The sequence below is a fragment of the Oryzias latipes genome, chromosome 17, assembly GCF_002234675.1.
Source record: "Oryzias latipes chromosome 17, ASM223467v1".
In the NCBI taxonomy this organism is placed as follows: domain Eukaryota; kingdom Metazoa; phylum Chordata; class Actinopteri; order Beloniformes; family Adrianichthyidae; genus Oryzias; species Oryzias latipes.
The window spans coordinates 8057234-8081533 of record NC_019875.2 but is presented as its reverse complement, the minus strand read 5'-3'; the positions used below and the strand labels follow the sequence as shown (position 1 = coordinate 8081533).

General features: G+C 43.1%; 2 protein-coding genes across 2 annotated transcripts; both read right to left on the bottom strand.

The window, feature by feature from the left end:
• Nucleotides 1–11245: 11245 nt before the first annotated feature.
• On the bottom strand, nucleotides 11246–13030 carry LOC110016973 (tripartite motif-containing protein 16-like). Its single transcript, XM_023965286.1, has one exon. The coding sequence runs from the start codon at nucleotides 12991–12993 to the stop codon at nucleotides 11356–11358; it is 1638 nt and encodes a 545-aa protein (XP_023821054.1). The 5' UTR covers nucleotides 12994–13030; the 3' UTR covers nucleotides 11246–11355.
• Nucleotides 13031–16650: 3620 nt separating this feature from the next.
• Nucleotides 16651–19258, bottom strand: LOC111949097 (tripartite motif-containing protein 16-like). The gene has a single exon (XM_023965449.1). The coding sequence runs from the start codon at nucleotides 19231–19233 to the stop codon at nucleotides 17605–17607; it is 1629 nt and encodes a 542-aa protein (XP_023821217.1). The 5' UTR covers nucleotides 19234–19258; the 3' UTR covers nucleotides 16651–17604.
• Nucleotides 19259–24300: the final 5042 nt, after the last annotated feature.

The window sequence follows — 24300 nt, the reverse complement described above, 5'->3', positions numbered from 1 at the left end:
TTTTGTCATTTTCTCACTTGGTTAATAAGAAAAATAAGATGCTTGAATGCTTCCCATAGCCCAAAATAATTAAAATGTCAGACTTAAAAAAAAGAAACTCAGACATTACTTATGTGGTAACAATTTGCACTTTTTTAAGAATTCAGAAAACCTATTGGTGAACTTGTTGAAAAAATAATGTTGGGCCAGAATTTGAGAAAGCCATCAGTTTTTGAAAGCTAAATGGAGAACTTCAAACTTAGAGAATTTAAAAGGTGATTATTTCTTTTTTTAGGACAAGACAAAGACGAGAATTTTTACTTAAAACTTGTAATCCATACTTTTGGAAAAACAAATTTAACCAACATAAAGCTTAACAAAATCTATAACTCATTTTAAATACACAGGTGGTTGTTTATTTAAATTGAAAGTAGTGATCAGGATTTTAGGGGAAAAAATAAACAAATGTTGCTCCTTGTTTTTCTTAACTCAGGATAATAAGCTTTCTGCCTCATTCTTTTTTTTTTTCAAATTGCAACAATGCAACCTTTATGAGACAAAATCAATGTTTTTGTATTTAGTAAGCCTTGAAGCAGCTCAAATCTGTAGCTTTAAGTCCAAGGAATAATGATGTGACATGCTGACTTTGATGCAGCCCACAGGAGAGTTTAACATTTGACTTTGAACTCGCACTACTTTTACATGAACACATGGAAAGTTTCTGGAAGGCTGGGGGACCCATTCCAACACCACATCTACACGAATGTGTGTGTGTGGTTTGGGGGGGGGTCTGAACTCAAAGGCAGTCTACTGAACAGGACACTAGTCTATAACGGGGTCAACAACTCAAAAGCACACATAGGGGCATTGAGTCATCAATCAACCAATGAATCATGCTTTTGGACAGTGGTAGGGAGCAGGAGTGCCTGAAGAAAACCCACACATTCACAAGGAGAACTGACTCCATACAAAACAGATCCAGGGCCTTCTACCTGTGGGGCAAGAGTGCTAAGTAACCACTTTTAAATCTTTGTTTCCTTGTATTTTAGGTAAAGGTACACCAAACATAATGCTTTGAATGAAGAGTAAAAAATAACATTTTAATTTATTTCAATTTATTACATTTAAATGTTCTTCTTACTGCCTTTTACGCCTTGAGACACACAAAATCTTATGGAAGCGATTGTGTAGCACAAATAAAAAGAAAAGTCAAAACCAGAAATGCTTTTCCATTTTCAAAATGAAGCTGCATATTTTGACTCAAAATTTAAATGGCGTAAATGGCGTATACTTATATAGCCCCTTTCTTCCTACAAGGACAAAGCGCTTTACAGTCACAGACCCATTCACCCAGTCACACACACATTCACACACTGGTGGTGGCTCTGCTGCCAAACACAGGCGCCCTCCTACCACCAGAGGCAAGGTGGGGTTCAGTGTCTTGCCCAAGGACACTTCGACTCATGGGCGTGCAAGGCGGGAATCGAACCTGCAATCTTACGATCATGGGTTGATCGCCCTACCGCTGCACCACGGCCGCCCACCAAAATGAAAAAGCAGTACTTCAAAATGCTTTTTCCTTTTCTACTTTAACACTGCTTTTTCTGTCACTTAATTGAAATTATAATGAAAATTGTATTTGGCATTTCATTTTCAAAATGTTCTCTGGTAAATGTGTAGAATAATTAATTTAGAAATGTCTAATTTGACGATTAATGGAAATGCTTTTTCATTTTCAAAATTTAACTGCATCAAATGACTCAAAATTAAAATGAAAAAGCAATACTTCAAAATGCTTTTTCATTTTATACTTAAAACCGCTTATTGTGTGTCATAATTAAAACGAAAATGCAAAGAGGGGATTGCATTTGCATTTTCACATCTACTCTGCATCTGTAGCAAAATTCATTAACAGTGAGCATTAGCAGAGGGGAGGCGGGGCGATGACGTCACTGCTTTCTCCGTGTGTCTGACACATCAGGAGCAGACTGTGCTAGCAGCAGAGAAGACGGCTTTGAGTTGGTTGTGAACTTCTGATGAGTTTCCACAGCTTCTCAGGACTACATAGCAGCATGTCCGCCTTTTGCGGTTCTCCTCCTGACGCACCGCGGACAAGCTATTGTTCTTCGGACCGACAGCTGCCTTTGCATAGCGGAGCGCGAAGCACCCAATTTATGATCGCCGACGGCGGAAATGCTGCTGCTATCTGAGAAACCATCATATGAATTTGTGTTTCCAGTGGTGTCCAGAACAAAAATAAAGACTGATGTAATTCCCACATATTTAAAAAATTTATTTGCAGCTTCGCGCTGAATTTGCTGTTTGATGACAGCTGGAGCTCCATCAACGGATAGCAGATTTCACCGTGCTAAACGCTTGCTGGGTGGGCCAAAAACACTCACTCAGCGTGAAGTGCTGTTTCTACAGTGTTCTGGTTTTGACTTTTCTTTTTATTTATGCTACACAATCACTTCCATAAAATCTTTCCATTTTAAATGTAAAATACATTTAAATGTAATTCTTTTCATTTTATTTATAGTGATTTCATTTTTTTGTTTTGTGTTTTGTAACTTTCATTCTTCATTCAGTTATTCATTCATTCATCTTCTACCGTTTTGTCCCTTTTGGGGTCACGGGGCTGCTGGAGCCTATCCCGGCCACTTGTAAGCAAAGTCAGGGGACATCCTGGACTACTCGTCGGTCTGTCACAGGGCCACAATCACAAACCCATGCACACTCACACTCACACCTAGGGACAATTTTGCCATTGACCGCCAGTTCATCGAAGGCTAAATGTTGTTAGCACGTATTTGCCTCCTAACCCTAGTTCCGGCTACGTTCCGCCACCAAAAAAAAGCACTGACCACACAGATTAAAAAAAATGTAAGGGGAACAGGCGTTTCATAATAGTCATAACAATAATAAAAGCACACTTAGATAATCATCTTGCTCTATGTCGCAACTCTGTTTGTTTTTTCCTTGTACTATCCTATGGGGTCCAGATGACCCGTTTCTTACATTGACGTGTTATCCCTACTATGACAAAGGTGGATAAAGATGAAGAGGATTTCATGTAATTCAATGATGTGTGAAGATCACAAATCATTGAAGAAAAAAGGTTCAGCGCACTGTCTTGTGGGGTCTAGATGACCCAACTCCCAATGTTAAAGTGCCTAGGATAGCACAAGGGTTACAACAGAACTCCATATTTCTTCTCCTACGGCCATTTCTGGTATTTTAGAGAGTTCTGCGCATGTGATTTATTACGACCAAAAGTGTGGCATGTGCAAACGCTTCTTGTTATCGGAAAAAGGTTTTCTTGGCGCATGTACACAGTTAAATGGTAACCCGATCTTTGATCCGATCAAAGATATTTTGCTCATGTAACTGCAGCTAGGGATGCTGGATGAGTGTGTGGACTCACTGAGTGGTGGCAGTGAGGGGTAGTTGAGCAGAAACTGGCTGTGATCCTCTGTGAGTGAGAGCTGCTTCAGCTCAGCGTCTCTCCTCTTCAGCTTAGTGATCTCCTGCTCCAGCTCCTCCTGAAGATCTTTGACTCGACTCACTTCAGTTTGCTGCTGGGATCTGCTGCTTCACTGACTGTGCAGACACAGGACGTGGCACGGATGTTCAGCAGGGTAAACCCCAGGAAAGCGGCAGGACCTGATTGAGTTCCTGGGAAAGTTCTGCGGGCCTGCGCCGACTAGCTCTCCCAGGTCTTCACAAAAATCTTCAACCTGTCGCTAACTCAAGCTTCCATCCCTGCTTGTCTGAAGTCATCCATTATCATCCCGATACCCAAAAAGTCGTCATCCACAGCCTGCCTCACGGACTACCGTCCAGTTGCACTCACCCCTGTCATCACCAAGCGTCTGGAACGGCTGCTCCTAGGATACATCAAAGACTCCCTTCCTTCAACCTTCGACCCCCACCAGTTTGCTTACAAAGCAAACAGATCAACGGATGATGCCATATCCATCACCCTCCACACTGCGCTGAGCCACCTGGAACACAGAGACACCTACGCCAGGATGCTCTTTGTGGACTATAGCTCAGCCTTTAACACAATCATTCCTGACATTCTGGTCAGCAAACTGTCTGACCTAGGACTCCACCCAATCACCTGTTCCTGGATCAAGGAGTTCCTGACAAACAGACCACAGACAGTCAAACTCTGTCCCTACTTCTCCTCCACCCGGATACTGAGCACAGGCTCCCCACAGGGATGTGTGCTGAGTCCTCTGCTGTACACACTGTACACAGCAGACTGCAGACCAGCCCACACCAGCAACACCATAGTGAAGTTTGCAGACGACACTACTGTGGTGGGGCTGATCTCTGGAGACGACGAGACGGCCTACAGAGACGAAGTCCGGAAACTGTCAAGGTGGTGTCAGGCTAATAACCTCATCCTGAACACCATCAAGACCAAGGAGATCATCCTGGACTTCAGGAAAAACAGAGCAGATCCACCCCCACTCTACGTCAACGGAAACTGTGTGGAGAGGGTCCACAGCTTCACCCTCGTGGGCACTACCATCTGGACTGACCTCATATGGTCTATCAACACCATGGCTGTCATCAGGAAGGCACAGCAGCACCTGCACTTCCTGAGAAGGCTCAGGAAGAACAATGTAGGCCAGGAGCTGCTGGTAACCATCTACTGCTCAACCATTGAGAACATCCTGTCCTACTGCATCACGGTGTGGTTTTCCCACTGCACTGAAGCAGAACGGCAGAGCTTCCAGAGAGCGGTAAAGAGAGCGCAGAGGATCATCGGCTGCCCTGAAGGACATTTACAAACTAACATCACTAACATCACAACTGACTCCACCCATCCTGCTTTCCCTCTATTCAACCTGCTGCCCTCTGGAAGGAGGTACAGGTCCATCCAAACCAGGACAAACAGACTAAGAAACAGCTTCTTTCCATAGGCAATTACCATACGAAACACGCATACCTCCACCAACCACATCTTACTCTGACCTTTTACTACAATGTGTGTAATATCCTGACTCTGCAATAACCGGGTCACTATGCAATAACTCAATATTTATTATGCTGTGCTTACAGCAACTCATCTCATTCCATTCTATTTTATCCACAAATATTTATTATTTAACAGTTTCTGTACATATTGTTCATGTTTTTGTTAAGAATTGTAAATACAGTATTTCTTTTCTATTCTATTTTATTTTATTTTATTTAACTTCCTCACTCCAAGGCTGCTGCAATTTCATTGTATCCCCATGTACAATGACAATAAATGATTATGATTCTGACATCACAGCTTCTTTTCTGGATGAGACGGATCATTTCAGTGAAGCTCTTGTCACTGTCCTTCACTGTTTGATCAGCAGAGTGATTGATGGCCTCCACCTCCTGTTGTCGACTTTCCTTCAGCTAGTTTTCTTCCATGCAGTGCAGACATAACAGTATAGTGGCAGCCAGGGCCCTCCAGACACCTGCAGAGGCAAACTGAAGGGTCAGAGGGAGCATAAGCCTCAGCCCAGCCAGAGGACAGTCCCAGACAAGGTACCCATCACCACCCGGGAGTCCTGAGCATCCCCCTAACCCCAGACACAAATCAGTCTTCCTGCTCTGGAGCAGGGTACCAACAAGAGACTAGATGTTGAATTTAAAGATAGAACTGGAAGAGCAGAACCCAGCCACTGCATATTTTTTTTTTTATTTTTTTTTTACTTGTCCTGTCCAACAGCTGGGCAGGCAGATGAGAGCTGATGGCCTCTTGTGTTGGATGTATTTTACTTTAACAAGAGGGGTTATTACCGTAATCTTCAGACAAACCAAAGGTATGTCTGAATAAACCCCTTTTGTATTTTAGGCCAAACTTTATTAATTTCAATCATGTTTGAAAATCTTTGGTGTTGGACCGGACGGAAAAGGAAAGAAGGGAAGAAGAGAGAGGGATGTTAGAGAGGGGGGGGGGGGGGGGGTTAAGAGGGTGATAAGGGGGGGGGGGGGGGGGGATAAGAGCATGAAGCAGCATTAAGTAACAAGTTTACTGGTTGTTTATCATTACGGTAAGGTTCAAATGTAGTACAAAAAGGGCTGGGCCTGTCCACACACACACCCAAACGTTACCAACACACCTGCTGGCTGAAAAAAATGTCCACTTGTCAACATGTACACAAAACCGATAGTGTTCACACACGTGTACTTATGCCTTTAAACCAACTAGTGTGAAATATTTCAGTCATTCAATCATGCAAACTGTTAGTGCAAAGGTGAGCTAACACCTGTGCTCAGGTGAGTGTTTATGTTTTTCTAAAATGGACGGTGGAATGTGAAAAGAAGGAAGGAGAGTGCCCAGCCATCCCCACACCAAGACCCCCGCCGCAGCAGCAGCGGCAGCCGGAACCCCTCAACGCCACACGGCAGCAGGCAGGGAACAACCACCCCCCGGGCGACCCAGTCCGCCACCCAGGCCAACCATGAGAACAGCCCCCCCCCGCCACGCCGGGAGAGCCAACGCAGGGCCCCACCCGAGAAGGGTGCCCACAGCCCCAAACGAGCAGCCCATCACCCCCCAGGAGTTCCGGGCATCCCCCTGCCCCAACCCCAGGTACGAGCCAGGACCCCCCAAGGGAGACCCGCTCCGCACTCCAGGCAGCCACCCACCCCGCCCACGGTTGGTCCAGGGAGGAGCAAGGCAGGGGCCAGCCGCCCCCGCCCAGGAGGGGAGCGCCCCGGGGAGAAAGGGGGCCCACCAGGGGTGTTGTAAACTTGGCCCGACCAGGCTCGGCCATAGTAGGAGATTTGGCGGGGCCCAGCACCAAGGGGCAAGGACCAGAACCCACCCCCCAGGGACACGGACACCCCCGGCTCAGGTGTAATGTGAACCCACCCCCACCCCCCACTCCCCCGTGCGGAGAGAGCACCGCCGCGCCCAGGAAACCGGCACCCAGGGGACACGGCGCTGTTGCCAAGGGCCCCGTACCCCCCACCAGGGAAGAGGTAGGGGACAGATGGTCCTAGGTCCCACTTTCCTTTTACAAGGAAGGTGGGACTTAAAGATAGATGTTGGAATGTATATTTTGAGGGGAGAGGGGTGTGTGTACTAAGGGGGTGCAGTTAAAATTGGCGGGTAGGGCACTGAGGGGACATCTCCTGATTACTCACAGTGATGTCCCCTCACCTTCCCCACTAAGGGGCCCTAAATGTCTAAGGTGCGGTTAAAATTGGCGGGTAGGGTGCTGGGAGGACATCTGCTGCTTGCTGGCAGTGATGTCCAAGCACCCCCCTACCAAGGGCCCTACATCTCTAAGGTGCAAATAAAACCGAAAGAGGGGGGGCCCACTCCATACAGCAACCATGGGAGGGGGGGACCACTGCCAAGTAGCCCCCCCACCACCTCACCCTAATATGAGGTTATATGAGGAAGGGGGTAAGTTGGGGACAGCTGGTAAACTGTACCCCGGTGGTCAAACGGCCGTCCCCCAGCCCCCCCGTCAGCATAGGGGCCCGGCCCCCCCAGACCAGGGGCCCCATCCCCGGAGGCGCCGACACCCCCGCCCAGCACCACCCACCCCACCCAGAGAGAGAGGAGCCAGAAAGCGCCGGCCCCCCGGAGCAAGCCCAGGCCCCCACCCCCAAGCGCCGGCCCTAGAAGAGCTCCGGTCAGGCCTCGACGGGACCGGGGCAGCTAACCGGCCGGGGCAACCGCCGATTGCCTCAGCGGGGACCCTGACCCGTCAACCCCCCGAGGTCCCGTGCCAATAGTGGGCTCCCCAGCCAGAGGACAGTCCCAGACAAGGTACCCATCACCACCCGGGACTCCTGAGCATCCCCCTAACCCCAGACACAAATCAGTCTTTCAGCTCTGGAGCAGGGTACCAACAAGAGACTAGATGTTGAATTTAAAGAAAGAACTGGAAGAGCAGGACCCAGCCACTGCATATTTAAAGTCCAGCAGACGAGCTTCATCCAGATGGAGTTGGGGGACTGTCAGGGGCGCGAGTCGAGCCGAGGCAAAATCCACAGCCAGGTGTAGGAGCAGGAGCAGAGACGAGGTACTCGGTCAGGAACAGGAGCACGGATGAGCCAACTGGAGTCTGGAAGCACTCCCACTCCCCAGGAGGGGAGAGGGAAAGAGGGACAATACATGAATCACACTGCACAAAACAGAGGCATGGAGAACTAAATGATGAATAATGATCAAAAACAGAGAAGAGAGGAAGGGTAGAAGTAGATAAAGAAAAGAGGACAAAACCTCAGTGCACCATAGCTACCCCAGCTTCAACTTTTAGCAGCCTAAACAAATTGTTATTGTTATTAATTTTAATTTAAACACATTAACATTAAGTTAAATAATCTCTGAACACTAGCTAGTCTGGCAACAAGTCTGTCCAAAGAGGACTGTTTTCAGTCTAACTTTGAATGTAGAAACTGTCTCGGCCTCTCTTACATGAGCTGGGAGCTTATTCCATTAAACAGGGGTTTGGTGGCTAAACGCTCTACCTCCAACTGTACTTTTATTAACTCTAGGAACCACAAGCAGTCCTGCATTTTGCGAGTCAAGTGATCTGTTTGGGGGGTAAGGGACTATGAAGTCCTTAATGTAGGACGGGGCCACACCATCTGAGGCATTATAGGTTAACAGGAGGATCTTGAACTTGATTCTAGAATCAAGTTCTTCTTTCTTCTTTTTTTGTAAATAGGTTTTGTCCTTTTTCTGTTCATTGCGCTCTTGAAAATAAACAAGTTAGCATCCTATGACACCAACTAAACTTAGCATTGCATCAGCTTAGCCTCTAAACCAATACTTAATAAAGTTTGTTGGTGAGATTGGAATTGGGTTTTTAAAATACATTTATGGTGAATACAGTCTGTAACTTGGTGGGAAAGTAGTTTAAGCTAAAGATGATTTTTAGACTAAAAAAGACTCCTGATTACCTAATTACTGGTGAATTACGCCCCCCTCTCGTACCACAAAGAGGCGCAACTTTCTATGTCGTGCAGCAGAGGGCGCCATTTAACAATTAAAATGAAACCTTCGCTGTTCATACTATAGAAAGAAACTACTTTTTTCCCTCAAAACCACCACTGTGTTCCCATGACAATAACACAAAAACATGAACAAAACGTTTGTAACAAATTTGAATTTGTGATGGACTAACCAATTGTAAACGAGCCCCGCTTAAAAAACTATAAAGGGTTGTAGTTACCAAAAATAGCAAAAGTAAGGAAATTTACAAAATTACAACGAATTTCATTCATAAAAGCAGTAAAATAAACACAGCTCAACTGATAAAATTTAGCAGCTATTATTATATCTATATATATTATTATATAAAGTACAACTCAAACTGACCAGACACATTAGGAGAATTATATGAATGATCAGACCACTGAGAACAGGAGGCAACCACAAAATAGAACAATGTCTTAAATGAACATAGCGATTATTTTAAAAATTAAGTTCACTCAAAAAATAATCAAATACAAAGACGTGTTGAATTCAACTCCATAAATTTACCATTGTACAAGTTAGCACACACAACAGAGTTCTACAACTATTCAAAGACTCTAAAGAACTGAAAATGGTCATTTGTTGAATTTACTGCATTAGGAGGTAATTACTGAAATCAAAAGCTATTCCAATAAAAAACATTTTAATAGGTCAAGTTACATCGGAGCATTTTGTCTGTGTTTATTTTGTGGGAGCTTCACAATTCCTGTTTACATAGAACTTGTGAATTTTTAGAGAGCTTCTGCTTGAATTTCTTTGCAGTATTTCAGAAAACCTCCTAGAGCAACTGTTTGAATGCAATCTGCCTCCCATCCTCATATTTGACTTGAGGATGCTCCCAAGATTCTCTATAGGGTTGAGGTCAGTGGACAATGGGGGCCACACCATTTGTTTATCTCCTTTTATGCCCATAGCAGCCAATGATGCAGAGGCGTTCCTTGCAGCATGAGATGGTGGATTGTCATCCCTGAAGATGATTTGTTACAGAAAGCACAGTTCTTCCTTTCGATCCACGGAAGAATGTGGTCAGTCAGAAACTCCACCTACTTTTCAGAGGTCAGTTTCACACCTTCAGGGACCCTAAAGGGGCCGACCAGCTCTCTCCCCATGATTTCGGCCCAAAACATGACTCCACAACCTCCTTGCTGACTTGTTGGGACATGATGGCCACCCACCAACCACCCACCACCACATCCATCTGGACCACCCAGGGTTGCACGGCACTCATCAGTGAACAAGACTGTTTGAAAACGAGTCTTCATGTATGTCTGGGCCCACTGCAGCCGTTTCTGCTTGTGAGTGTTGTTTGGGGGGGACCAGCAGGTTGACATATAACTGCAGGCCTCTGGAGGATCCCACACCTTGATTTTGTGGGAATTCAGACACCAGCAGCCTCAAATATGTGCTTGCTGCTTTGTAATAGTATTTAAGTAGATGCTCTCCTAATCTGAAATATATGTTTGGCAGAAACCTTCATCATTTTTCCTATATCTTCCCGACCCGTGTGTGATCTGAATCAGTCACAAACTTCTTAGCCGTGTGATGATCAAGCTTGACTTTTCGTCAAATTTTGTGGTATTTTTATGGCACTTTCCACACTGTGGTACCACACTGCATTCACTCATCATAAATGAATTTCTTCTTTTCTTTTTTTTTGGGGGGGGGGGGTTCATGCTTGCCTTCTTTTTCATTACCAATTTTTTTAGAATTGAGCTATCTGCTTGAAATAACTAAATTTAAATGTAAACTTCCCCTGCTCCATGCTTCTACTCTACAGATAAACACCCCATTACCATCCACAAGCTCAGCCGCTTCACAGATACTGGAAAGAACAAAATCATTTGTTTCTTCCATTGAGTAAAAATACAGTCTTTTCCACAATGACATTTTTTTAAAATGTTGTTTTTTTCATTTTCATAGTTTGTTTTTTTAAACTAAATTTTAAAACATAACAAAGCATCCATATGATTGTTTTGATATGACCACCCACCACAGGTTAACACACAGTGGATGTCACATCAGAGATTGGGAAGAGAACTGAATGACTTATTTACTATATAGAAGAATTACAATCAATTTGTTTGTGAAAATGTGCCTTCAGTGTGTTGGCTATGTTTGCCCTTTGATAAATTGGCAAAATTTCTAGAATGTACCATACTTTCACCCCTCAGTAAATGGGCAGACTCTCCCTGTGACCGCAACTTGGGCTACACCTGGCTTAGGAAATGGAAGAACAAATGGATTTCTCTTTTCTCTTTTTATTTCTTACAAACACTTCTCCACAGAATATTAACTCTTAAAAAGTGTAGTTCAAAATGATTAAAGCAGAAAAATCACAAAAAACAAACAAACAAACATTTCACTTCTTTCATGAACTTTAGGAACTATTTGAGTTTACAAAACTCTGCAGTTTCTCCAACATGATCAAATAAGAATCCAGCATGGAGCGGCTGAGTGAATGTGGTCTGGACTCTGTGGAGGAGAGTCATGCTTTCAGAGACGCTGTAGAAGGACAGAACACCTGCTCTGTGATCCAGGTACACTCCTACTCTGGAGGAACCAGGAGCTGAGATGGAGGTTTGGATACTGTTGTGGAAAAAAAATAAATTGTCTTGGGAACAATACAATGCCCAGGATTTGTCATTAAAACCAAATCCACTTTCATCTCCAGATCTGCTGATGTTCTTGTATGCGACTGCTATATAAACAAGATAACCTTTCCACTCCACCTCCCAGTAACAACGTCCAGTCAGACTCTCTTTACTCAGAGCTTCTCCATAATCAGTAAATCTATCTGGATGATCAGAATCAGACTGAGTTTTCTTCATCATTGTCATCTTTCTGTTCTCCTCTGACAGTAACAGTCGTCTGTGTGCTGTGTTTGGATCCAGTGTGATTTGAAGTGAATATTTGAGGAAGTCAGCTCTGCTCTTTGGTTCCGGTTCTGGCAGTAAAACATCCACATGAGTGACTGTCAGTGAGATGTTTGTCCATTCCTCTCTCAGAATGTCCTGCAGTTTGTCTCTGAGCTCTGACACAGCTGCTGTCACATCCTCAAAGTATCTCAGAGGACGGACATTGATGCTGGATGAGTGTGTGGACTCACTGAGTGGTGGCAGTGAGGGGTAGTTGAGCAGAAACTGGCTGTGATCCTCTGTGAGTGAGAGCTGCTTCAGCTCAGCGTCTCTCCTCTTCAGCTCAGTGATCTCCTGCTCCAGCTCCTCCTGAAGATCTTTGACTCGACTCACTTCAGTTTGCTGCTGGGATCTGATCTGCTGCTTCACATCACAGCTTCTTTTCTGGATGAGACAGATCACCTCAGTGAAGATCTTCTCACTGTCCTTCACTGTTTGATCAGCAGAGTGATTGATGGCCTCCACCTCCTGTTGAAGCAGCTTCACCTCCTTCTCTCTGTCCTGGATTCTCTGCTGGATTTGTTGTTGACTCTCCTCCAGCTCTCTCTGCCTCTCAGTCCTTTCTGCTGCAGCTGAGACTGTGTCGTGGCCTCTATGTTCATCCACAGAGCAGAGATAACAGATACACTTCTGATCAGTGCGACAGAACATCTTCATCACCTCATCATGACGGGAGCAGATGTTCTCCTGCAGGTTCTTGGAGGGTTCCACCAGCTTGTGTTTCTTGAATGCAGCTGCATCCAAATGAGGCTGAAGGTGTTTCTCACAGTAAGAGGCCTGACAGATCAAACAGGACTTGATGGCTTTCAGTTTTCTTCCAGTGCAGACATCACAGACCACATCTTCAGGTGCAGCATAGCAGAGATTAATCTTCTGCATTTCCAATAAATCTGCCAACACAATGTTTTTCTCCAGAACAGGCCTCGGTATGAAGGTCTTCCTGCACTGAGGACAGCTGGGGATTTTCTCCTCTTCATCCCAGAATCCTTGAATACACTTCATGCAGTAGCTGTGTCCACAAGGAATAGTCACCGGATCCTTTAGTAGATCCAGACAGATGGAACACTTGAATCTTCCTAAGTCGAGTTGAACTCCTCGTTGAGACATTTTCCGTCAGACAGTTTCACTTTCTCTGAACAGGAAGTCTCTGTGAGCTCTGAGTCAGGAAATGAGATCTGCAAACATCCTTTGTTTTAAGATCTGTGTGTGTGTGGGTTGAGGAGGGCAGCAACTCTCTTCTTTTTAAATACAGCGCATTCCAAATGATCATGCAACTGATTTTTTTTTCTCAATGCTAAGTGCAAATGACAGTCAGCACAACTTTCAAGTCACTAACGATTAGAGTATATATTACTGATAAATGTTTTTGAATAAACTCTTAAAGATAACAGTATTTAGAAAAAGAAAACTGAAAACCTTCAAACACAAATCCACATTAATACTCACAACAGAGTTCTACAACTATTTAAAGATTCTAAAGAACTGAAATTGGTCATTTGTTGAATTTGCTGCATTGGGAGGTAATATTTACTGAAATCAAAAGCTCTGAGTCAGGAAATGAGGTTTGCGAACATCTGCATGGTCCATAATCTTACTTAGTCCCAACCTTTTGTTTAAAGCAGCAGTAAAAGTTTTCTGTGATGCTTTGGGTTCTTTGTTGCTCAAAGACTCCCAAAAACCGTTCAAAAATTGGATTTCTGTACTTTGAGAAATGATGAGAAGACTCCTGGAAATCACATAGACTTTTTCTTTTTTTGACCTCTGATCTGAAGATTGCAGGCTTACTGTCCTGCAATTAAACTACACCTAATCCATACTTTTATGCATCAACTTGGAGTTTGAGCTCTTTTGCAGAATCAGAGTATATCAAAACTGGTCCTGGCTCTCGTGTAATTCGTTTTTCCAATTTACTGAAAGCTTTTTCATACTGTGCATCCTATACAAACTCACTGGACTCTTTCAGTTGTTGGCTCAAGGGAGCATTTTTGTCTGAGAGGGTGCGACCTTGGACAAATAGCTTACGATTGCCAGAATAGTCTCGAGCTCTCCTTGGTTTTTGGGGGCTTCCATCTCCTTGATGGCTCTGATTTTTTCTGGTTCAGGTTTGATGGCTTCAGCTGTGAGGCGGAATCCAAAACAGCTGACGTCGATGGCACAGATGATGCTCTTATCGGGACTCAGCCTGACATCTCTCCCTCCAGAGTGCTGCAGCATTGCATGAAGGTTCCTGGCATGGTCAGCTTTTGTTTTTCCATATATCAATATATCATCAACAATAGCTGTGACACCCTCTAGTCCCTCAGAGTTCTCGTCAATCTTCCTTTGGAACTCATCCTGTGCTGATACAAGACCAAAGGGCAGCCTCAGGTATCTTCAACGTCCCAATATGGTGTAAACGTTGTAAGCTTGGATGAGTCATCTGAATATTTTATGGCCCAGTAGCCAGACCTGGCATCCATGACAGAAAAGCATCTGGCAACAGCAAGCTTGCCTGTGATGTCATCAAGAGTTGGCAGAGGGTAGTGTGGGCATTTTACTACCTTATTCAAGTCTCTGGGGTCAAGACACATTCTGAGTTTACCTGTTCGTGGTTTTTCAGCTACAACCATTCTGTGGGTTCCGTCACTTCAACAATATTATGTTGTTCTTCTGTATTTTCCAGCTCTTTCTTTAGTCGACTGCGACTCGACGGCGAAGCGCACGTGGGACTCGTCTTGGAGGGTGTACTAAAGGAGTATCTTTTGGATCAAGATGGATAGTGCACTCACCCGGGAATAGTCCTATTCCTGAGAAAACATGCTTGAATTCATCCATAATGTTGGTCCCTGGTGTCTGGGTCACAGACATCACAAGCTGAATTAGACCAAAGTCTAGGCAAGCTTTTAAACCTAGAACAGGCGGTGCTCTAGTGTCCACATCATATATTTTCAGTCTTAATGCTTTATGTTTACACTTCAGCGTGCATTTGCCTCTTATAGCGTTCTCCTCCATATCCATAGAGCAGGTATGAGACTGGTTCCAGGTGCTGTGATCTTCCTATGATATCAAGCATATGTGTGGTAATGACACTAGAGGACAAACTCGTGTCCAGTTTGAAATTAACAGTAATTTGGTTGGGGCCAACTTTCAGTTCTGCAAAAGCTTGTGAATTATTGCCATTTTGTTTAGCGCGATGAACTGCATACTGCATCTGTCATGGTGGCCTGTCAGACTCCTCCCCCTCCCAGCTCTGCTCCAGACTCGCAGCTGTGACTACTCACCTCATCGCCGTACCTGTTACTTAAGGAGACTCACCTCAAGCATTCTTCGCCAGTTTGTTAACACTGATGGTGCTTAACCTCATCTCTAGCCACGTCTGGCCTTCCAAGTCTCGTTCCTGTGCTTACCTTGTTTTGCTGTGCCTCAGGTCTTGCCTTCCACGAGAGTCACCCGAGTCCTCCACCACCTCGAGCAGAAGCTGCTATCCTCGACGCTCCTCAAGAACTCCAGCCACGCCACAGACAAGAACTCCAGCCACGCCACAGCTAAGATCCCCATGCTTGTCATTGTCAAGTATATCCGCCTACGCCACTGACTTTACACTCCTGCCCCTCTCTGAATCTGGGCCCGGCGGCTCGGCTCAACCGAGCATCGCTCACGAACTGAGAAAACCTGAATCACGTTCAAGCCTCCGCTCCGTCAAGTCCCAAGCCACCTCACATTACAAGATCTGCTGGCTCCCACAAAATAAAACTAATTACTTACCTTCTACTTACCTGTTTCTTCCTTCCGGGTTGCAGCATCTGGGTCCGTCACGTGATCAGATCATGACAGCATCAATAAACATGTTCCATAAACCATTTCCCACAGTATTTGCACTGCTTACCCTTTGCTGGGCATTTGTCCTCATTGCTGTGTCTGTTTCTGCAATTGCCGCTCTTGGCGTTCCGGTAGCTTCCTGTGGCTTGTCCATAGCAGAGTATTTCTTTCTTGACCGCTGGTCTTTCCATGGTGGATTATTTGATACTTGTAGTACTAGACCATGTACAACAGTGTCCTCTCGCGGGTTGCTGCCACTGCTTCATATGGTTTTCATTTGGGCCTTGGCTATGACCTTGTAATGTCCAATGTTAGTTCGGATCTGACGCTAAGTAGCTTTTCCCTCACGCAGGGTGTAAGTGTCACTGAAAAGGTTACAAGGTTGGTGTATTTTTTGTTTAAAGGAAGAAATACCTTTTGTTAAAAATTGTGTTATTAAAATGTGTAAATTGTGTTTTATTAGATTTTATTCTGTTTAATACTAAGTTGTAGTGCACTGTTATATGAAGTTGTGTATAACGCTAATAACGCGAGAATTCCTGAGAACTCTTGCCTCAACAGGGTTTGATATCGGGCTGATGTGTTTATTCTCACATCATACAAGACTTTGAAGCTAGATCCATGCAAAGAGCAGCTTGGAATAGGAGTCAACCAGCAGTGAAAAGTTGTGTACAGTGCTTCTCCTTTGTCTTCGGTTAGTGACCATGTTTTTTAGATGTCTCTACCTTTTTCTCCAACCCAACAAAAAAAAATAGCTGCACTTTTCCGCCTCACTCTTACTCTTGAGCGGTCCCGAAAACATGTAGCTTGAATCTGCGCCATCCTTCGGGAAGGTTGGTAACATCCCAACACATTTGCGACGGCTTAACTCTGGGAAAGTCCATCTTGCAGTCTTTGTTCGGACAGTTGTTTTCCCTCTGACACCATGTTGTACTTTACAGGAATAATACTATTCAGGACATGCTGTGGTAACTTGTCTTTTTATTAACATACCTGTTAGCAGTCGCTTTACATCCGAAGGCCACATGCTTCGTACATATCCCATAATGCATTGCTCATATCCCATAATGCATCTCAATCAATCACTGTGTCCCTCTAACATAGATGCATTCAAATACAATGACATGACAACACAAAAATATGAACAAAACATTTTTGTCAAATTTGAATTTGTGATGGACCAAGCAATTGCAAATGAGTCCCGCTTAAAAAACTATAAAGGGTTGTAGTTACCAAAAATAACAAAAGTAAGGAAATTTACAAAATTACAAAGAATTTCATTCATAAAAGCAGTAAAATAAACACAGCTCATCCAACAACATTTGACAGCGATTGTTATAGAAAGTAGAACTCAAACTGACCAGACACATCAGGAGAATCATATGAATGATCCGACCACTGAGAACAGGAGGCAACAACAAAATATAACAATGTTTTAGATAAACATGAAGATTATTTTAAAAATTAAGTTTATTCAAAAGATAATCAAATACAAACAAAGGTTTTGAATTCAAATCCATTAATTTACCATTATACAAGTTAGCAATCCCCATGTTCCTCTTCTTTAGGTAAGGGTGCATCCCTTTTTTGAGATTCTGTACAAGAGCATCTCTACACTTAACCACTACTTTGGATCAGGGAGAAGTCCAGAAGAAAGGAAACGAGAAGGTTAAAACCACAGGTAGGTCAGGGTCATTGAAATAAAAAACAAAAAAACAGACACACACGCAAAACCTGAACAATAAACTAAATGTTTCATGGAATTTATCTTACGGTGCACCTCAAGTTAAAACAAATTATATGTGTATATCTGGTGCTGAAGTACTATGGCTGCTATTGAATATAAAAAATGTGAGAATGAAAGCAGAAAAATCACAAAAAAACAAACAAACATTTCAATTCTTTCATGAACTTTAGGAACTATTTGAGTTTACAAAACTCTGCAGTTTCTCCAACATGATCAAATAAGAGTCCAGCATGGAGCGGCTGAGTGAATGTGGTCTGGACTCTGTGGAGGAGAGTCATGCTGTCAGAGATGCTGTAGAAGGACAGAACACCTGCTGTGTGATCCAGGTACACTCCTACTCTGGAGGAACCAGGAGCTGAGATGGAGGTTTGGATGCTGTTGTGGAAAAAAAATACATTGTCTTGGGAACAACACAATGCCCAGGATTTGTCATTAAAACCAAATCCACTTTCATCTCCAGATCTGCTGATGTTCTTGTATGCGACTGCTATATAAACAAGATAACCTTTCCACTCCACCTCCCAGTAACAACGTCCAGTCAGTCTTTCTTTACCCAGAGCTTCTCCATAATCAGTAAATCTATCAGAATCAGACTGAGGTTTTTCCATCAATGTCACCATTCTGTTCTCCTCTGACAGTAACAGTTCTCTGTGTGCTGTGTTTGGATCCAATGTGATTTGAAGTGAATATTTGAGGAAGTCAGCTCTGCTCTTTGGTTCCGGTTCTGGCAGTAAAACATCCACATGAGTGACTGTCAGTGAGATGTTTGTCCATTCCTCTCTCAGAATGTCCTGCAGTTTGTCTCTGAGCTCTGACACAGCTGCTGTCACATCCTCAAAGTATCTCAGAGGACGGACATTGATGCTGGATGAGTGTGTGGACTCACTGAGTGGTGGCAGTGAGGGGTAGTTGAGCAGAAACTGGCTGTGATCCTCTGTGAGTGAGAGCTGCTTCAGCTCAGCGTCTCTCCTCTTCAGCTCAGTGATCTCCTGCTCCAGCTCCTCCTGAAGATCTTTGACTCGACTCACTTCAGTTTGCTGCTGGGATCTGATCTGCTGCTTCACATCACAGCTTCTTTTCTGGATGAGACGGATCACCTCAGTGAAGATCTTCTCACTGTCCTTCACTGTTTGATCAGCAGAGTGATTGATGGCCTCCACCTCCTGTTGAAGCAGCTTCACCTCCTTCTCTCTGTCCTGGATTCTCTGCTGGATTTGTTGTTGACTCTCCTCCAGCTCTCTCTGCCTCTCAGTCCTTTCTGCTGCAGCTGAGACTGTGTCGTGGCCTCTATGTTCATCCACAGAGCAGAGATAACAGATACACTTCTGATCAGTGCGACAGAACATCTTCATCACCTCATCATGATGGGAGCAGATGTTCTCCTGCAGGTTCTTGGAGGGTTCCACCAGCTTGTGTGTCTTGAATGCAGCTGCATCCAAATGAGGCTGAAGGTGTTTCTCACAGTAAGAGGCCAGACAGATCAAACAGGACTTGATGGCTTTCAGTTTTCTTCCAGTGCAGACATCACAGACCACATCTTCAGGTGCAGCATAGCAGAGATTAATCTTCTGCATTTCCAATAAATCTGCCAACACAATGTTTTTCTCCAGAACAGGCCTCGGTATGAAGGTCTTCCTGCACTGAGGACAGCTGGGGATTTTCTCCTCTTCATCCCAGAATCCTTGAATACACTTCATGCAGTAGCTGTGTCCACAAGGAATAGTCACCGGATCCTTTAGTAGATCCAGACAGATGGAACACTTGAATCTTTCTAAGTCGAGTTGAACTCCTCGTTGAGACATTTTCTGTCAGACAGTTTCACTTTCTCTGAACAGGAAGTCTCTGTGAGCTCTGAGTCAGGAAATGAGGTTTGCGAACATTTGCATGGTCCACAATGCTCCCCAGTCCCACCCCTTTGTTTCAAGATAGGTGTGTTTGTGTGTGTGTGTGGAGGTGGGGGAAAAAATACCCAAAGTCGATTTCTGTACTTTGAGAGATGATGAGAAGACTCCTGGAAATCACATTAACTTTTAAATTCCCACTCTGATTATCTTTTTATCTATTTTCAAAGCATTCCCAGAGGTCTTTTAACCCTGATTATGATTCATTAATCTTCTTACATTTTGTCCCTTCCGGGGTCACGGGGTTTCCGGAGCCTATCCCGGCCACTTATGGGCGAAGTCAGGGGCAGGATATGATTAAGATTGTTTTAGCCAACATCAAAAACCTTTGTTGTTTTTTAGGTCTTAGTTTCTGCAGTGCAGCAAGATTTAATCATAAATTCACTTCTGAGTTGAGTGCATGACTGTTGGTGCGGCGTAAGCCTGTGCTCATTTTACATCAGGTACCAATATTAGAGCCATTCTTATAGTTCCAGCAAGATATCAGCTCAGACGAGTAATACAAAGACTTACACGGATTTAATCGTCTACAAGTGGATGCATCAGATTGCAGAGGAGCAGAAAGCTCGTGGCTTGCCATTGTAGGTCCCACAGTAGTATGAAAAAGTTTGGGCACCCCTGATAATTTCCAAGATTTTCCTTCATTAATCACTGGTTGTTCGGATCAGCAATTCCAGGTAAATATATCACATAGCAGACAAACGCAGTGATATTTCAGAAGTGAAATGAAGTTCATAAGATTTACGGAAGATTTAATAATTACTTAAACAAAAGCCGACAGGTGCATAAATGCAGGCACCCTTGTTGTTTTACCTTTAGTGCTAAATACTGAAAGACAAAATTTCTTTGGTAAGCTCATTGCATTGACCCTTGACCTATTCACACTTAAGACGGCCACTTGTAAATTGTTCTCCTCATTTTATTTAGTCTGAAGAGTGTCAACATGAGATCCTCACACCAATTATCAAATGACCTGAAAACAAAGGTTGTTTAACATCATGATTTAGAGTTACCACCTCCAAAATAGAAAATCTTAACAGAGTCGGACTTCCGGCCTCAATATCTCTTCTGATAAATGTTCACATGACAGCAACTATCTCAATCATTTTGTATTAACACAGAGAGTGAACTACAAATGCATTTCTAAACAAAAGAGATTGGTTTTTTGTCTTATAGTGAGATGGCTGCCAAGGGACCGTCAACAAAGTGCAAGGCCCGTGAAAACACCATTCTGTAAAAATCAATAACCTCTCAAAAACGAATAAATGTCTACATTTATATGAGCTGGTAATGACGACTTGTCAGCATATTCATGCTAAATTTTGTGAGAAAGTACATCTTTATTTTATTTTATATATTTATTCAAATTTTAATAGAGATATGAATCATAATAAAGGTGCTAAATAGCTCTGAAGCTACTGAAGCTGCTGTCACCACATTTTCCGTACTGATTAATCATGACTTTATTACGGTGGCCCAGAAGGGTCACAACACAACACATTAACTTAACACACAACACATTAACTTTACACATAACAGATTAATTTTACACACAACACATTAACTTAACACACAACACAATAATTCACAACACAACACATTAACTCACAACACAACACATTAACTCACAACACAACACATTAACTCACAACACAACACAATAACTCACAACACAACACATTAACTCACAACACATTAACTCACAACACAACACAATAACTTACAACACAACACATTAACTCACAACACATTAACTCACAACACAACACATTAACTCACAACACGACACATTAATTCATGGCCCAGAAGGGTCACAACACAACACATTAACTTACCTCACAACACATTAACTCACAACGGAAGTATAGCAGCAATGGAAGTGCTTTTATTCTGAAATTTCCACTGGGCTGAGCGGCAAACCACCTAACAGAAAGTAACGTCACAGTGAGCTGTGGAGGGAGCATGATTTTTCTACAGGAGAACCTAGCAGCAGTGTTGCCAGATTGGGCGGTTTTGGTTCTAAATTTGCGGGTAAAAATGGCCTTGGCCGCGTTTTCATAATTTGGGCGGTTTTAGGATCGGTTTGGCGTTTTTTCCCCCCTCATGAATATATAATAGCGGACTACGTTAGGCCGTGTGGCTGTGAACTTCTATGTACTGAAGCTCAGTAAACGCACCAGGCAAAGACGCTTAAGAGCTCTGTCATCTAACCTGTTGTTAGGGGGTGCAACGCGTTGCCTCTTTTTCTTTAAAGCCTGACACTGCGGCTGCGTGTAGGAGGAGCCACCAGCTAAAGTTATGGTCTGATCGCGACATGGATCGGTGTCTGTGTTTATCAATCCTTTTATTATTAGTCTGAACTATCTTTTATTTTGAAAAATCATCGGATCGGGTGCTAAATCAGTCCAGTAGAGGGAAAAACTCACGGAAAGCTGTGTATTCTTCTTTCTCCTGATCTAATAAAAGGAGGACAGTATTGAATATTTCTTCAGCGGAAGAAAGGAGAGGAACGCGCGTGCAGCGACAGAGAGGGGTGGGAGGGAGGAGTGTGCATATATATTGTGTGTGTAAGGAGAATCGTAATAAAGAGAAAGTTTCTGGCAACCCTGCTGCTAGCTTCTCTTGTAGCAATAACATGCTCCCTCCACAGCTCACTGTGACATTACCTTCTGTTGAGTAGTTAGCCGCTCAGCCCAGTGGACATTTCAGAATAAAAGCACTTCAATTGCTGCTTTACTTCCGTTGTGAGTTAAAGTGTTGTGAGGTAAGTTAATGTGTTGTGTTGTGACCCTTCTGGGCCATGAGTTAATGTGTTGTGTTGTAAGTTAATGTGTTGTGTTGTGAGTTAATGTGTTGTGTTGTGAGTTATTGTGTTGTGTTGTGAGTTAATGTGTTGTGTTGTGAGTTGATGTGTTGTGAGTTGATGTGTTGTGTTGTGAGTTATTGTGTTGTGTTGTGAGTTAATGTGTTGTGTTGTGAGTTATTGTGTTGTGTTGTGAGTTAATGTGTTGTGGTGTGAGTTAATGTGTTGTGTGTTAAGTTAATGTTTTGTGTGTAAAGTTAATGTGTTGCGTGTAAAGTTAATGTGTTGCGTGTAAAGTTAATGTGTTGCGAGTAAAGTTAATGTGTTGTGTGTAAAGTTAATGTGTTGTGTTGTGACCCTTCTGGGCCATGAGTTAATGTGTTGTGTTGTGAGTTAATGTGTTGTGTTGTGAGTTATTGTGTTGTGTTGTGAGTTAATGTGTTGTGTTGTGAGTTATTGTGTTGTGAGTTAATGTGTTGTGTTGTGAGTTATTGTGTTGTGTTGTGAGTTAATGTGTTGTGTTGTGAGTTAATGTGTTGTGTTGTGAGTTATTGTGTTGTGAGTTAATGTGTTGTGTTGTGAGTTATTGTGTTGTGTTGTGTTGTGAGTTAATGTGTTGTGTTGTGAGTTAATGTGTTGTGTTGTGAGTTAATGTGTTGTGTGTTAAGTTAATGTTTTGTGTGTAAAGTTAATGTGTTGCGAGTAAAGTTAATGTGTTGCGAGTAAAGTTAATGTGTTGTGTGTAAAGTTAATGTGTTGTGTTGTGACCCTTCTGGGCCACCGTACTTTATTTTCCTACTACAACAAAGACATCATAAATTCACTTTCTTTATTCTTAAGAAGTTTTTCAAATGGATCATATTTGGTCAAAAATGCTCAATAGCTCTAAAGATACTAAAGCTAACAAAGTAATGTTCTGATGTAATCTTTGTTGTAGTAGGACAATAGGGTCATGATTAGTCAATGTAGAAGGTTGAGTGACAGTGTCTTTAGAGCTATTGAGCATTTTTGACCAAATATGATCCATATGTAAATTTGAAAAAATTCTGGCTGGGTGTGTTGTGGGAGCATCCACTCATACAGAAGGCTGTGGGCATTCTGCTTCCATTCTATGTCCCATCTTTTTGAGATAGGCTTAACCCTTGTGCTATCCTACGCACTTTAGCATTGGGAGTTGGATCATCTAGACCCACTAAACAGTGCTCTGAACCTTTTTTCTTCAATGATTTGTGATCTTCACTGGTGTCCATGGATTACATGAAATCTTTCCACCTTTATCCACCTTTGTCATGGTAGGGAGAACACGTCAATGTAAGGGTGGGGTCATCTAAGATAGCACAAGGGTTAACTGCTGTTGCCACTTTGAAAACAAAGAATAGAGTAGTAAATGTCAGTTTGCACAGTTGCCATGCAAAGACTGTACCGTGAATGTTTTGTACATATCTGTAAATTGAATTATGCGCATCGTCAGGTGATGCAAAAAGGGGTGGGATCAGATAACATTTCTCTTCAACCCACTCCTTTTCAAACACACTGTATTGTCTTGTGTCTTTTTAACCACTGTGTTGATTTTTTTCATTTGTGTTTGAAATAAAGAAAGGAAGAACCTGCAACCTCGTTTTGAAAAGATGTGTAGCACAAGGCACGCACATGGCAGCCATTAAGACATATTAACAACTTTTCTTTTTGCACATAGGTTCAATGTTATTGTTCTTACAAAGTGAATGATCCGTTATTTCATTTGTTCTAGTCTCTAGCAGCAGGAATGGTTAAGATTTTGATAATGTATTAAAGTTGAACACATTTGGCTTATTTTGTCACAGTATTTTCATGATGTGGGTGAGGGGTAAACATTTTTCCTCCTCCAAAGGGGTGAACAACAGAAAAAGTTTGGGAACGACTGGATTGTCCAGTCTATGCTCTCTCAGCTCTAACCCCTCTTCCCCCCACCCTCGCTGGTTTGAATTCAGACTAAATATCACCCCAAAACTTCAGAAATCAAGCCTGCTGATTTTTACACAATTTACAAATGCCTTTTTATTGTGTAACTATGGAAGAGACTGGAAAATATGGACCTGTAGTGTTTTTAGTTTTTGAATATATGGAAAACTTTTGGATCAAATTTTGAGGAAAACATTTACTGCAATTAATCTGTTTTACTGCAG

What these genes read in the sequence shown, in the direction of transcription:
- LOC110016973 (XM_023965286.1), bottom strand. Translation starts at nt 12,993, where the DNA reads ATGTCTCAACGAGGAGTTCAACTCGACTTAGGAAGATTCAAGTGTTCC.
- LOC111949097 (XM_023965449.1), bottom strand. Translation starts at nt 19,233, where the DNA reads ATGTCTCAACGAGGAGTTCAACTCGACTTAGAAAGATTCAAGTGTTCC.